This window comes from Castor canadensis, chromosome 10, assembly GCF_047511655.1.
Source record: "Castor canadensis chromosome 10, mCasCan1.hap1v2, whole genome shotgun sequence".
Lineage (NCBI taxonomy): Eukaryota > Metazoa > Chordata > Mammalia > Rodentia > Castoridae > Castor > Castor canadensis.
Genome location: NC_133395.1, coordinates 78,909,236 through 78,925,351, shown reverse-complemented (window position 1 = coordinate 78,925,351; position 16,116 = coordinate 78,909,236). Strand labels below are relative to the sequence as shown.

At 34.8% G+C, this 16,116-nt stretch overlaps 1 protein-coding gene across 6 annotated transcripts in view; it reads left to right on the top strand.

Moving 5' to 3' along the window:
- Positions 1-16,116, top strand: part of Cdk8 (cyclin dependent kinase 8) — a 121,208-nt gene that overhangs the window by 91,744 nt on the left and 13,348 nt on the right. For 4 of the 6 annotated variants that reach the window (XM_074043652.1, XM_020156146.2, XM_020156136.2 and 1 more), the window contains 2 exons: positions 9,031-9,088; positions 11,278-11,409. In XM_074043652.1, coding sequence (XP_073899753.1) covers positions 9,031-9,088; positions 11,278-11,409 — 190 coding nt within the window. Of the gene's footprint in view, positions 1-5,295; positions 5,438-9,030; positions 9,089-11,277; positions 11,410-16,116 lie in introns of all 6 variants that reach the window. The other 2 variants (XM_074043654.1, XM_074043655.1) reach the window with 2 other exon arrangements.

The window sequence follows — 16,116 nt, the reverse complement described above, 5'->3', positions numbered from 1 at the left end:
TAGATGAAAAACCAGAGTTTGACATTACATATCTAATAGCTGATGGCATCATTAATTTTTAACTTCTTTATTGCTCAACTGTATTTCATCCTCCTCTTCTGAAGAAGTCTGTTGTATTTCTCAAATAGGGGAAAAACCAAAGTTAGAGAATTATCAGTGTAGCATTTCCTGTGTGATCTGTTAGAATATAGAAAAGTCACACCACAAATAACGTAACAGTTAATTTACTCTACCTTCATACATACATAGTTTGTGTATATAAACATGTTTTTAAAATCCAGTTTCACTAGTTAAGTAATGCAATAATGTTTCAGTGGTGCCATTTTCTCCTATTAGGTGGCAGTGTTTAGTTGTTGACTTTACCCTTGCCATATGAGGCAGTGATAAAGAGGGTGAATTTTGGAACCAAACACCCTGTCTTTGAATCTTAGCTCAACTACTGATGAACCAGGATGAAATGGCTACTATGAACTAATTAACTCAGTTGAGCTGAGGCCTTTCTGGTCATCTTATCTATAAAAAAAAAATACCCCTTAGAAAGTCATTGTGAGGATTAAACTAATCTCTGAAGAAGACTTGGCACATAACTAACATTCATGTTGCCATTGTCAAACAGTCACTTTCCCAGCTTAAAACTCTTCAGTGAAATTTCATTTTAGAGACAAAAAGGACATTTTATCTGCAAAGTAGACCCCATGCCATCTGGCCTCCAACTGTTTTTTGCAGCCAATATATTCTTATGAATTATGTTATATCCACAAAAGTTGCCTGGAATAAACCAAACTATTTCCCACATCAGGGCCTTCTTGTTTTTCCTTCTTCCTGAAGTGTTCTCCTACCTGAACCCACTTGCATGTGACATAGGTAAAGAGCCGTTCCTCTGATACTTCCTTCTCCCAGGTGCTAGATTCAATATTATCTCAGAAAGGCCTTCCCTCAACTACCTATACAAAGTAGTGTTCCCATTATTCTCCCTAATGCAGTCTTTTCATGGGGGAGGGTAGTTAACACATTTAATAGTGTATGGTAAAGGTTCAAGAGGGTTTTAATTTGACAATTGCACTCCCTACAAAGTAGATCATAACCTATGACTACCCCAATGAAAGATAGGCAAATTAAAATATTTAAGCACTATTATATATCATACTCATAAAAATCATGCAGTTGTACAGTATAGATATAAGCTATATATATATATATATTGCATTTAGCTTTGCTGATTATTGTGTTTATCATATTTTGTGGTAGTATTTTTTATGAAGATTGAATTTACCAAACTGATACTTCAGTTTTCCGGGAGCAAAATCTGTTAATTTGTATTAAACAAAAAAACCTTAAAAATGTTTATAATCTACCCACCAATTCGACTTCTTTGGAATTTTTGATAGGTATATACAGAAATGTTTGTCATGACATTATATTTTTATAAAAATTACTAGGAACAATTTCATAAAGCCATGTGTGGCATGTCATACCTGTAATCCTACCTACTCCTCAGGTGGAAGTAGGAGGATCATAGTTGAGGCAAGTGTTAAGAAGACCCTGTCTCAAGAACAAGCTATGCATGGTAGCACATGCCTGTTTTCCCAGCTGTGCAGGAGGCTGTAGGTAGGAGGATCATGGTCCAAGGCTATCCTGGGCAAAAGCTTGAGGCCCTATCTGAAAAACAAACTAAAAGCAAAAATGTACAGCTCAGGTGATGAGGTTTGAGTTCAATCCCCAGTACTCAAAACAAAAAAAAAATTCATGATATAATAGAGAGAAGAAAAGAAAAGGCTGCAAATACTATATTTAGTTAATTTGATACAGAGGAAAAAAGACAAAAATATGTACTCCAAAATTCTTAGAGTGGCTATATGTTATATAGAGATTATATATATGATTTATTTACCTTGTGCTTTTCTTCATTTCACACGTTTTAGCCATTGAGCATGTATTACTTTTGAAATTTAGAAAACAAAACACAAAGTCTAGTTTTAGAACAGCAATGCTATTGGTATTATTTGGCTTGATTATTCTACTTTTGAAATTTTATTTATTTTATTTTAGTTTTTTTATAGTACTGATGTTTAAACTCAGGGCCTCTTGCTTGCTGGGCAGGTACTTTACCACCTGAGCCACAACCCCAGTCCTTTTTTGCTTTAGTTACTTTTCAGGTCAGTTCTCATTTTTGCTGGGGGCTGTCTCAATGCTGTTCTCCTACCTACAACCTCCTGCCTAGCTGGGATCTCAAGTGTGTACCACCATGCATGGGTTATTGATTATGACAGAGTCTCCCTAACTTTTTGCCCAATATGACCTCAAATTGTAATCCTTCCAGTCTCTGCCTCCCAAGTGGTTGAGATTATAAGCATGACTTACTTACCTGGCCTACTTTTGAGATTTTAATTCCAAGGAAATTACTTGGTGTATGTGCCAGGGCTTTGGGTGTTGGAGGGGTATTATTTAACAGTATTAATGGAGCATTGTTAAAGTTAGTGCCAAAAGTGGGGAGTAACACAGCCAGCTGCTAATAGAAGAATATAATACAGTTAGTAAAACTAATACACAAACATCTAAATTTGCCAAGGAAATAAAACCTGGGGAGACAACATAAAATAAGTGTTGTTATTTACTGTTATAGCTGCCTAATATATACATTTAAGTTGTTTGTAGTATCTGTAGTTACAGTGATTTCCACATTTGAGTATAAATTATTTTGATTTTTTTAATAAATTGGGTTAAAAATACTCATGAAAGAGAGTAAGAACTCTTGAAAGCTAAACAGTTTTTGATGTTCTGTCTCTGCCATTTAATACTTCTCCATTAAGATATATTCGATATCCTTAATGTTGTTCACTTTTGTAGCCTTTAAGTAATAGTTACCACATGTTTCTTATTTAACTGTATTAGATTTTGCTTAAACTATGTAATAAAGTTTTACGACTTAACAAGAAAATCATTGGATTAGCCTTGAAAAAACACATTTCCATCTTCAAGAAAATATAAAAATATTAACATGTGTACATACATTCTTTAAAGTGTATTTTGACTGTTGTGTGGTTTCTGTTCTGTGCATCCATGCTCTGTAGTTAATGAAGTTAATGAATACTGGTGCTGGTCTCTGCAATGGTAAATGATTTCTTCATTAGTGAAAATAGGAAGTTATACTAGTGTGCTATGCTTCAGCTGCCTAAAATGAGCAGATTAATAATTTTTTAATCTTAAGATTAAAAATATTCGAACAAATCTGATCCATGTTTATTAAATATTTTGGTGATAATATGCACAATTTTAGTTTACTAAAATTTTAGTTTACTTGTAATGATAACTAAGAAGTAGATGAAAACAAAAAGTAGGCTTGGTACAGTGACTTGGAGGGAAATATGAAGGAGTTATTTAAAGAAAATGTCTATTAGCACTATTGCGCTCATGAAGTTATTACTTATTTCATAAAATACCTTGATATGCTTTGAAAATGACAGTCAACCTCATTCTTATTCTCTTTAAAAGAAAACTTTTTACTTAGATAAAACTAGTCAATGTCCCTATGGTTTTTGAGTAGTAAGTATTATCAGTGCATAGTCCCACCAAGGATACAGCCCCAGCTCTGTGACTTTTGCACTTAGGATTTGCTTGCATCCTTGGAATCCCTGTGGTGTCTAGGCAGTCAGATTTATGAAGGTCTCCCTTACCTGAATTTACCCAACCCATTTTGTCTAGACTGTGACCTCTGAGGGCAGGAACTGTGTCTGTCTGTCTTATGTCTAGTTCCTCAAAGTCCTTGATTCAGCAACTATGTAAGTGAATATGTAATAGTTAAACTGTTTACTGTACAGGATAAAGTTAAAGAAGTGTTATCAGTACTATTTCTGTTATCACAAAGCAGACAGAATTGGTTAAAGATTCTCTGATGCCTTTTTTTTTCAAATTTAAATGAAATCATGCAAGAAACAACTTTACTGGAAGCTGATAGTTTATTCTTTTCTTTAAGCAGTAATAATGGAATAAAGTTTAGTATTAGAGGTAAAAATTTCACAGCCCTAAAGAAAATGTGTAAAGCTATGTTACAAATGTATCTTCCATAGCAAGACCCTGATTTGTTTTTTAAAAAAGAGCATGTTGCAGACCATATGTGGTCTAGGTTTTATCTGTAATCTAACTCTTTAAAACATTTCATTAAAATAATTTTTCTAAGTTACCAAATAGATGCCTGCTTTTGAATCTCTTAGGACTTCTGAATCAGAGTTAGTCTTCAATATGTGCCCACGTTGAGCATCCCTAATCTGAAAATGTGTAAAAGTTCACACCATGAAACCTTGTTTCTTGCACAAAGTTCTTAAAAATATTGTGTAAAGTTACCTTCAGACTATGTGTATTTGAAGCATAAATGAACTTCATTTTAAGACTTAAATCCTGTCTCCAAAATGCCTCATTATATGCATCATATGCATATTTTCTAAACTCAAAAAAAAAAATCTAAATTCCCAAACACTTCTGTTTCTAAGCAAATAGGGTAAGGGAAGGGGTACTCAACTTATGCAGAATAATTCCCAACAAAACTCAATAAAACGAAGTCTTCATTGAGTATCTAGAAACTTTTCCAACAGGTTGTGTCACGTAAAACATTTATGAAAGTTTAATTCTGGATAAGTATCAGGGAAAAGCATTGGTAGTGGGTTTTATGGATTCCTGTCTTTTTTTTCATAGACAAATCCCTGAGGGATCAACTTTTCCTATTGAATGAAAGTCTCCACACTGCGCCATTAGTAAACATTTCAAGATCCTGTTTTATCCCTCAAATAAAATTCTTCCAGTTAACTTGACAGGCATGACACTATTCTCCACTTCCATACTAGTGTCAGATAGCTGTGATAAAAAAGTAATGATTAGTCCAATACCTGTCTTCCTTTAGTCAGTAAACTCCATACTGTCATTTTTCCATGAGAGTTGGCTCCTAAAATGGTGCCAAAATTATCAGTGCACTCTGCTCATGACAAGTTCTAGAGAACAGAAAGCTTCTACAAGAATGATTATCTCTGCAGTGCAACCATTTGCTTTAGGAAATACTGATGAGGTTTTTGGGTTTTGTTGGGGGGGGGAGGGGGTAGTTGGAAGCATAGCAGTAGAAACACGAAGAAAAGCCATCAGACTATAAAACAAAGCCATGTTCTTTCATTACAAATAGTTATTTTTCCCCCTGGGAGAAGTAAGAGAAGGACATCATAGCTTCAAACAATAGTGTCTCATTAATTTATATCATTGTCCAGCAGGCAGTAATGCGTGTTCTATAACCACTTCCTGTGCATAACATAGCTATCCTTGAAGATGCTACCATGATGTTACAATACTTTTAAGTCATATTGGACTTCTGAATCTCCATGGAAACAAATACAATTTAATGGAGTATATTGCCTTCTCTGAATGTCACCAGCAAAGTTCTACATATTCTTTCAAGGTAATTATGTTTGATAGCATCTAAAAGATCAGAGATTATTTACCAAAGTTATGGTTATGGCTAATTACTTCATGTAATACTTGGAGGTTTTGCTCTAGCTCTAAAAACTCCTACCAAGTTCTGCTATTGATAAAGAAAAGGGAAGAAATTCATGCCAAGAAATTAGCTTTCTTAGAGAGTAGAATATTGTCTTAAAAAGGCAAAACTGAAACAACAATTGTTCATCTAGTTTTTTAAAGTCTTGCTCAGTACTAAGCAATAACACAAAGACACAAGAGTAGTGATCATTAAGTCCTTTCTACATTTTTCTCTTGAGATTTCCATTATATTCATAAAAGGAGAAATGTTGGATTAGGTTTATCTCCTGAACCAGACTGTTACACTCGGAGGCAGAAGGAATATTACCACGGTAAATAACTTGCAGGAGAACCTGTTATATAGGTGGTGTTATTAAAACAACACTTAAGACCTTTCTCTTCTGGTTTTGATTACTGTACACCCAAACTAAATCTGAACTCACTTAAAAGTAGAGGCGGTAGCCAGTGTGGTAGTGTATACCTGTCGTCCCAGGCATTTGCAAGCTGAGGTGAGAGGATTACTTGAACCTAGGAGTTCAGGAACAGCCCGAGCAACATAGAGATATCCCATCTCAAAAAATAAATAAATAAAAATAAAAATAGATGCAGGGTTGGGAGAAAAACTAAAATGCTACTTAGGTATGGCTGTTAGCCTAAAGACTTGCTTGTAGATTATGCACCAGGCAGCAGGTTGCTCCATTTCCAGGCCTTGATAAAGAATCTGTTTATACCTCAGTAGTACTCAAGCCCAGGTTTGGAACTAAATCAGTCTAGTAAGTCAAGGAAAGGAACCTAAAATAAAATGCCAGAAGCTTTATCTCATATCCCTAATGCCAGGCTGACCAGTACCTCATATCCTGTGGCGTCTCAATTCTAGACCTAGCTGCTGAATGAGTAAGAAAGCGTGTTTCAAAAATAAGAAGAAGGCTGGGGATGTAGCTCATTTGGTAGAGTGCTTGCTTAGCTGTGTGAGACCCTAGGTTTAATCTCCAGCAGCTCAAAAATAAAAGTGAAGGAGAGCGGGTACGATCTTTTCCACTTCATCTAAAATTGAAAGAGAGAAATAGGGCCTCGTATGTGTTGTGCTTTTGCCAGATATGAAGATAATCTTTTAGGGTTGAACACTGAAGTATGAGAAAGCAATCCCAACAAAATGGTTAATAAGCCTGTACTTCAGGAAAAAGTAGTGGCATTTTGGATAGGGTGGAGGAGGAATGGTATTAAAGGGACTTAAACTTTTTAACTCCATGTAACATTATAGTTTGAGTTATTTATATTCAGAATGTTTTTTATTGTGTTACTTCTTTCAGTAAGTGAGGGGAAGAGTCAAATTTTGTCAGATAACTCAGAGGAAAGGTCCTTTGGGGCATGGCATAGCAATAACACAGTTTTAAAAGGTCACAGTGACAGGAACAGCATGGGGCTGGAGACACCACCTGGCAGGTCCCTTCTTTCCCATTGCAAGGAATGGATCTTATTCAGAGGTGGGTTGAGATATTTTAATAATAATAATAGAAAAACACTGAAGCATCCAAAGAAATTTTTGAGAAAGTTCATTCATACCTCTATCAATTTAACACTTGTCCCTCTAATCCTTATTCACAGGAACTTTTTAAAAACTTTATTCTAATCACAGTCGGCATGTCATGTTTTGTTCTCTTTTTCTTAATCTTCCTGAAATAATTTTCCATGTTACTCTGGAAGGTTCTAATCAAGAGGGTAACATAAGCAGATTTGTCTTTAAAAAGATAGCCCTGGCAGTGATACAGAAGATGGATTTGATGGGAAGAGATTCAAAGTGAGGTTAAAGAGTAGCACTGCATTTAAGAGGGGTTTGGGGTTTAGGGGGTTCTGCCCTGAAGAACCACGAAAAGAGTTCTGTCATGGACATGGATATGCCTTCCTAAACTTTGATTGTGAAGGAGCCTCTTCCCCTAGCCAAGTAGAAGTGCTGCCTGAGTCCACTTGGAAAGCCCTCCTCCACCATTTTACATTATCTCAGTATCTGTCTTCATTTTGAAGTAGTCTGGGCCCTAAGAGACTGCAGAGACTAACCCAGTGTTGATTTAACACAGTGCATGAAAGCAATTTTATCTGTCCTGGAAAGCACCTGCATGTAACTCACTGGGAATATTGTTTGTGCTGTACTTTTGGCAATCTACCCCAGTGGTCAGGAATGGGTATGTGGTGGTGATAGAGATTGTGAGTAATACATCATCATCATCATTATTATTGTTATTGTTATAGCAATGCACATTAATTTTAAAAACTTGAGTAAAACATTATTATTATAGAAATACACATTAATTAATAAACTTACTTTTAGAACGATATATTATGAAAGCCACTATATTGTTCATAGATACAGTAGATTATGCCGCTGCCCCAGTCCTGCTGAGTATACTTAGGACAAGTTATTTAAATTCTGGTGCTGGGTTGCCTCACCTTGAAAATTGTTAGAATTTTTAACCACTGAAATCTGTATACCATTTCAAAAATATCTTTTTGGGAGCTGGTTATAAAAAATTGAGATCTTTGGTATGTTGGCAGAATGGTATACTTTAGTAATGTATAGGAGCCATTGCTAAATATGGTTGGTGGGGGAGTCTGTGGAATAGTTAGAACTAGTGTAAACAGCTTTCACTAAAATCTTTGATTGGATTATAGGGTTGTTTTGATTGATATTTGAAGAAGCATTCTAATGTAGTTTCACTTTTATTTAGCAAATTGTTAGAATTAAAGTCAGATCAATATATAGCAGGATAACAGGGTGAGTGAGGTTTAGAAAGGAAACCAAATGCTTCTTCCTGCCTCACTTTCCCCTCTTCACTTCTTCCTCACTTCTTTCCTCCTCGAAGAGGGCAATTTTTATTGCTAAAGTAGTAGGTACCATTCTTAACAGATTTTAGGTGACAATTAATCTGGTATATATTTTAGAGATTTTCAAGCTGAAATATGACTTTGGTAAAATCTCACTTTAAATTCTAGCTTTCTTTTTTAATCTAAAAATAAAAAAACCTCAAAGCTTCCTGTCATGAAAAATTACTATTATGTTGCTTTCTTGTTCAGAAAAAGACTTTATTAAATTTCTCTTTATTTATTTAAACACAAATACTTTGTGATATCCTAAAGGTATTAGATGACTCCTTGACTTGCTACCTTGCATTAAATGGTCTTTGCATCATTTTTTCCTTAAAGTCACATAACTAAAAGAGTGAAAACAATGTTCTAAGTGTTTGTCATAATGCTTCTCAGTAGTGGAAAAGGCTAATCACAGGGCTTTACCTCCCTGAAGAAAAGCACTACACATTTGGGCCTTCATGAAATTTGCATACTGCTTCTGCATGTATATACATATATATATATATTTTTTGGTGACTTCCTGTATTTGGTTTTAATTTTTGAGTAAATGGGATATTTTTTAATGGTGGATTTATGTTATATTGGCATATTGTCTATTTAAAAGAAACCACTACTGTCTACTGAAAAAAAAAAAACACTATTTTGTTTCCACAGAAACCTGCTAATATTTTAGTTATGGGTGAAGGTCCTGAGCGAGGAAGAGTAAAAATTGGTATGTTATATTTTTGATAAGTCACAGTGTAGCACTCTTCTCAAACTTCTGTAGGCAGTCATATCACTTCTAATTTGTGCTATAATATTATGCATATGCACATGTAGTTCCATATGATCCAAAACATTTCTAAAGAGTATACATAAAAGTGAAAAATGTTTCACACTCTTGGAAGGTGTCAGACAATCCTTAGAGGTAGAAGCACACTAATTATAAAACAAGCTATGCAAGTTTCCTACAAACCTCTGCTTTCATTAAGTATAGCTTGTGGAGGTGAATGGCTTCTATCCTTGTTAGAGCCAGCCTCCCACCTTGAGGCACAGGGGTTTAGAGCTCTACCATCAGTTCTATTCACTCAAGCTAGATTAGATGAGAACATGCCTCTTTTGGCCTTGCATGGATTAGGAGTTACAAACTCTAGGAGAAACCATGAGGCTGGATAGGTCCAGAACCTTAAGTTCTAACAATACTGTCTTATTGTAGGCCTTTGCCTGATGGGAAAAACATTACATGACATAACCACTTCTGATAATCTGTAAGGATGGATCTATATTAATTTATCCTGTTCTTTTGTTCATTATCACTTTGATAAATTGTGTTGTCACTTATATTTAGTTTTGTGTGCGAGTAGAAAAATATGTAATGAAATTAATTTAAAGACAACAGTTTGTGAACATATAGCAAAGTTAACAGTAATTTCTGGCTACAAGATTTAATATGAGTTAGAAGTATCAGCAGATTTGTACCACTTCATCAACAAAGAAAAACTTGAGTATCCTTAACCTTTCTTCCATATTCTCCTTTATAAATCCCCCAAATCTCACTTTCCACTTTAATTAAACTCTTGAAATACACTTTTATGATACAAACTTTGCAAATTTTTAATTGTGGGAACATTTGATGCACTTCAGGGTACTCTAAGCAACTGGCCCTTTGAGGTCGAGGCCCTTTGAGATCGATAGCACTCATCTTGGTGCCATCAAATGCTCAAGTTCTTCAGTGTGCTTTTTAAGGAATCTGTCCAATCTGATTTGATGGCATCAAATTCAAATGCAGGCTCAAAGCATGCAGAACAAAAAAGGCCCAACCAAATAATGGTTATAAATGTGTTCCTTACTATATGATTTGGGGAACTTTTATAATATTTTTAACATAATCTAATCTGGAATTGTATTTCTCTGTATAGCATCTGAGGTTGGCAAGTTTAACATATACAATTGACACTGGATCTTAAAGCATTTACATTTAAGAAGAAACATTAGCTCCTTTATAAACCAGTATTTAGTAACCTGACTCATGTTTTTATTTTGACTCCTGATTTTTGTTGGTTAGAGGAGACTCTACTTTATTAAAAATATTAAGAGAATAGGACTAAACAATGTTGGATTAATATTGAAATTTTTAAATCTGTGGTATGAATAATGATCAACATGTATTAGGAAGAAGCTGTATGTAATGACCCTTCATGGCTATTAGGGATAGAGAGATGAAAAAGACACAATTTTTTGCTTTTAAGAAGATTATGGTTAGCATAACAAAAATCCATGTCTGAATTGCTACATTACATGTTAAGCTCTGTTAAGTGGCATATACCGTATCTCATTGCCAGCCCTGAGGTTTGAGTTTGTGACTTCTTGAACCTCCATTTTTATTCATCTTAAAAAGGATATGCTTAAATTAGATGATCCTTTAAACATTTTCCAGCTTTAAGAAATACTATTAAAATAAAGTTAGTGAAATTCAACCCAAATAAATGTGGGGAATAGTGGTGTTAAACTACTCTCTAGTCAACATGTGATTATAACAGTGAACAGATCCATTGATACAAATAATGGAGAGCCTTACTCTAACAGTGCATGAGAAAAGTACAAAGAATAAAAAATGCAGCTCTGCACTCATGTTCCCAATAAGTGATGTGACACATGAAAGAAATTTGCTCAGAGGAGTATGTCACCTATAACCTCTGGTAGCAGAGCTTGTATATAACCAAGTTGAAGAGCTGGGTGACTACAATTGAAGAGAATGAAGATCTCAAATCTGTTTTATATTTAGACTTCTAAAAAGGGTAAGATGTTTAAATCCCCTACCAAATTTTACTACACTTTTCATCTTATTAAATAACAGTGGTAAAATTGAACTAATCAGAATTAGAAAAACTATTTACTTAGCTTTTTTTTTTTTTTTAACAGCTGATATGGGCTTTGCCCGATTATTTAATTCACCTTTGAAGCCTTTAGCAGATTTGGATCCAGTGGTTGTAACATTCTGGTACCGAGCCCCAGAACTACTTCTTGGAGCAAGACATTATACCAAAGCAATTGGTGAGTACAGCTAACTAAAATTCCATGACTTGATTTTTAAATCAAATAATTTAGCAAAAACCCAAAATTCCACTCACTAGAAATACTATCATTAGCATTAGGAGCATATCATTTCACACATCTCTTTACACAGAAAGATAGATATTCCCAAATGTTTTAAGTATATGTTATCATATTATGTATTCTCTTTAAAGTAAAAGTTTTACATTTAATTTTACTTAAAAAGAGAAATAAAGCAGTAACTTCAGACTGATTTTTTTTCATTAAAAGACATACTAGCTTCTAAGAGTGTCCCCTAAAACTAAAGTTGAAAGATTATGTAAAGAAGTTTTAGGAGTTTAATTCACTTCTCTGTGATTTTTTATTTTTATTCTTTTTACTGTTTGTTTTTGTTTTTTTGGTGGAACTAGGGTTGAAACTCAAGGTTTTGCACTTGCTAACCAGGTGCTTTACCATTTTAGCTATATGTCCAAACCTTTTTGCTCTGGTTATTTTGGAGATAGAGTATTGCTTTTTTGCCCAGGTTATCCTAGACTGTGATCCTCCTAGTTTACACTTCCCACTATAGCTAGGGTGACAGGCACATGCCCCCACACTCAGCTTTTTCTATTGAGATACGGTGTTGCACCAGCTGGCCTCAAACTTATCTTCCCAATCTCCACCTCCCAAATAGCTAGGATTGCAGGCATAAGTCACCAGTGCCCACTCACTTCTCCATTTTTGATAGCATTGATATCTCCCTATTATGAAGACTTAGGAAATTAGTGCTCTTATACTTGTTCCCCTCCCAGTCTTTCAGTTTCTAAACTCCATTAGTAACATCATAATCATAGTCATCATCATAACTTTGTCAATGTTTACATTTTTTTCTGTTTGCTAACCATAATTCCCAGACATTTATACTTATATATTACAATTATTGTAGTACTCAACTATCACAGTCCTTTTTCTTATACCTCCCCCATTACTGATTACCTACCCCCATTCTGCTCCATTTTATTTGGTAGAATTTTATTATCAAGTAGTTTTTTCTAAATGTGCTTTTCCTTTTTCTTTTTTTTTTTTCTTTTACTGTGTATGTCTATAGCCTCTTTAACTTGTTCTATCTTCTCTTATTCTTCTATTCTTTTAAGACATAACTATCCTGGAGTCTTCTCTTCTTATTGGTTGCACTCAGGCTTACCATACCATCTCATACAGACATTTTCCCTTTTTTATTCCTTTTGGTTGGCCTCTTGCTTTCTGGATCCCATTATTTCATTCCTTATTTTGCTACAGTATATTGTCATGTAACTTCCTGTGGAAGGATATCCTAAAGGTAATTTTCTAATTCTTGTACTTCTGAAAAAGTCTTTATTGTACTTGATAGTATAAAATCATAAGTATAAAACCATGTTCCCGCAGAACTTTTAACAAAACTCCTTTGTCTTCTAGCATCAGTGTTGTTAATGTAGTCTCATGTCAGTCTTGTTCCCAATCGCTGGAGGGTTATTTGGACATTTTTCTTTCTGAGAAACAAGTAGAATTGTGATTTGCTGGTAACTTGGTAGGTGTATTCAATGTGAAGTTCATCTCCTGTCTTTGGAACATTCTCTTGTGTAGTCCTTTGATTTTTTTTCCCCTCAGTGTTTCCTACTTCTTTCCTCCTAAACTCAGTGTAGCCAAATGCTAAACTTTTTGATTGGTCCTTTATACGGTGTTTTTTATTTTTATTTTCTCTTTTCTAGGAACCTCTTTTTGTCTGATTTTTGTGTGTGTGTGTGTGGCATTTTGTATTGGTTTGTGGAAAGGAAAGCTCAAATATCTTTGAGGACATAAATGCTTGTTTCTACTTTGCTATATGTTCAGAATAATTATATATATATTTTTTGTAGGCTCTCTTTTCATTTGTACATCTTTGTCCCTTCCATGTGGCAAGCATTCTTTAACTCTGTGGTGACCCTCTGTCTCTTTGCGTTTAAGAATCAAATTATAAAGTCACTTGAGAACTTTTTGTCTTTAGATGATGAAGCACATAGATTGATGACTATACTTTCAAGTTATCCAGCAGGGGAAGTCACCATCCCCAGGGAACCCTAAATGCCAGAATGCACAAGTCTTCACTCAAAGTCTTCAAGAAAGAACCCCAAATTTGTATACAAGCTCTATATACCTGGCAGCCCAAGGAAATGGTGGAGCCTGGGGAAGAGGACTCACTATTAAAAATCAGGCTTTGTAGTTGATATTTCCCAGTTCAAAATCTTCCCAGAACCATATAGGACAAATGTACTTTCCCCTCAACAGCAGTGCTGGTGAACTGAGGCCTTCTATAAATTGCTTCAACTGCTTCATCTACATTCCCTGTTTCAGAAACTTTTTATGTATCTGTGTAGAATAGGTCTTTGTATGGCCAATTTCTTCTTTTCATTTAGACCTTAGTCAAAATACTACCTCTTCACAGAGAACTTTCTTGATCAGAGTCTGAAGTAGTTCCCCATCTTCTTCTGTCAGACTTCCATCTTACTGTCTGCATTGCCCCGAACAGTTTCCAGAATCCAAAACAGATACACCTTACCAATTGTCACTAATGGAAGCCACCTGCATGGTGTGCAGTGAGAGCTCAGTTCTGTTTGTTGAGTAAGTGAATGAATCTTGTCCTTGACAGTCGCATCCTCCTGCTAGTACTGTGGCTTTACAAGGTTACAGCTTTGCTCTCATTTTAATGTAGCCTCTAGAAGGGAAATGCTTATGATCATTCCCCCATGTTAATCTTGACTCCAGAATGTGTTTTCAAAAAATGCTTGTTCACTAATCTTCATACCTGCTTTGAGATCACATTTTATTTTGTGGATAAATATAAAGATAAGTCAGTTAGATTTGGAAAATCTCTGGGCTATCTTTGCAGCTTTTATATAAATCTGAAATCATTCCAAATTATATTTTTCGAAAAATCAGTTAAAAGGAAAAGCAAAAATTACTTAAACTAGTTCTGTTTATGAATACATGTTATTACCTAAACACATTTGTATATCTTCGGCAAGTACACTCTAAATGTATTAAGATGCATATATAAACAAATATGACACAGAGCTATTTTTTCCATCTAGGAAATGAATATTTCAAAGCATTGTTATTTTTGCTAAGACATATTAACAGACCATTGTGAAGTGATTATTAAGTTACAGCTCTAATTTACTGAACACCTGAGATTTTGAATAACCTGTTACTCACTAAGACATTCCACAGTCCACAACAGTTTCAGTGCAGAGCATGTGCCACACAACTAAATTGCCAGCAGTTAGAAAGATAGTCTCTTGTCCCGATAGCCATATAACTTGGGAAAGAGAAGGCCTGACTTCACATTTATCTCCTTCTCATCAACATCAAAATTTGGATAGCTACTATGTAAACTTTTTAAAACTTAGGAGAAACCAATGTGAATGCAAATTATGGGCCTTACCCTCAAGAGGTTTATAATCCAGTTAAGAAGACAGAATATATGCATAAAATGATTTTTGTCATCTTTGAACAGTGGAAGTAGCAAAGACCACCTGTATGAGTTGTAATCTTAGCTCTGTCATTTTAAGGAATATGCAAAAATGGAGAATTTAGCCTGAGTCAATTCTTAGAACTCCTTCAACTCAAAAAGTTCTATGGCTTTAGACAGAAACATCTGTCTTTTGCACTAGGGCGCCGCAGAGGAAACTGACTTGGTTGCAAATGATTGAAACCAAGGTCAGTGTGATATTTTCACCATCTTCCCTACTCACCACCCTGTCTGTGTACACCTGATTTGGTCAAGCTTGGTCTTAAGGAACACTTTCTATCAACATGTTGACTCAAAAGGTTATAATGTAGTATCTTAATGTTTTTTGTTTGAAGGAAATCATACTCGTGCCTTTTTTAAAATAAGAATAAGGTAGTATAAAATAAATTTCTTCTTCAATTCCAGTGTCTGCCACACAGTCCTATTCCCTCCATTATCTACCTTCTGAGGTAACCTAAAGTTTTACTCTATAAATCACTCAGCAAATTCCCCATTAAAGCTTCCTGCCAAGAACTTCCCTAGCATTTTGACTTCCCTGTCTGATAGCTGTAGTGTGAGCAGCTAATTAAAAAAAGGACTCAGGTATCCATGTAATTTGCTGAATACATGTACATTTAGAACATCATTTAGAAAGGTTGAATCTGTTAGTAGAATTTGGTAGATTATGTTGAACTGAAAGAGCCAAAGCATAGGGGGAAAAGCTGGTCAGAACACATCATACCAATGTGTTCCTACCTTCTACTATAAATAGACTTTAGTGCTGTGGCCATTCATTCAGTTGTACAGAACTGCAAGCTGAATCATTAAACCAAAGCAAGGAAATAATAAACGAGTAAGCACTGTATTTCCAGGAACAAAGTTTAATTCAGTTTTGAGTGGGGTTTTTTTTTTAATTATTTGTTTGATTTTGGGAGAAGGTTGAAAGAGGGATATAACCTAAAAATTTTACTTAAGAACAGAATTTAAAGGTCAGGTTTGTGTCCTCAAATAACTGAGTACTCGCTGAATGTATGACTTTCTGCTAAGTTAGATATATATAATAAAATAGGGAAAAAGAGAATTTACTTCCTTTTATCAAAATAAAAAGGTTGCTATTAGCATACATATTGATTAAAGTATTATTCAACAAATCTTTCTCCTCCCCAATTTGGGTATATGGAAGATAACAGTTACTATTTCCT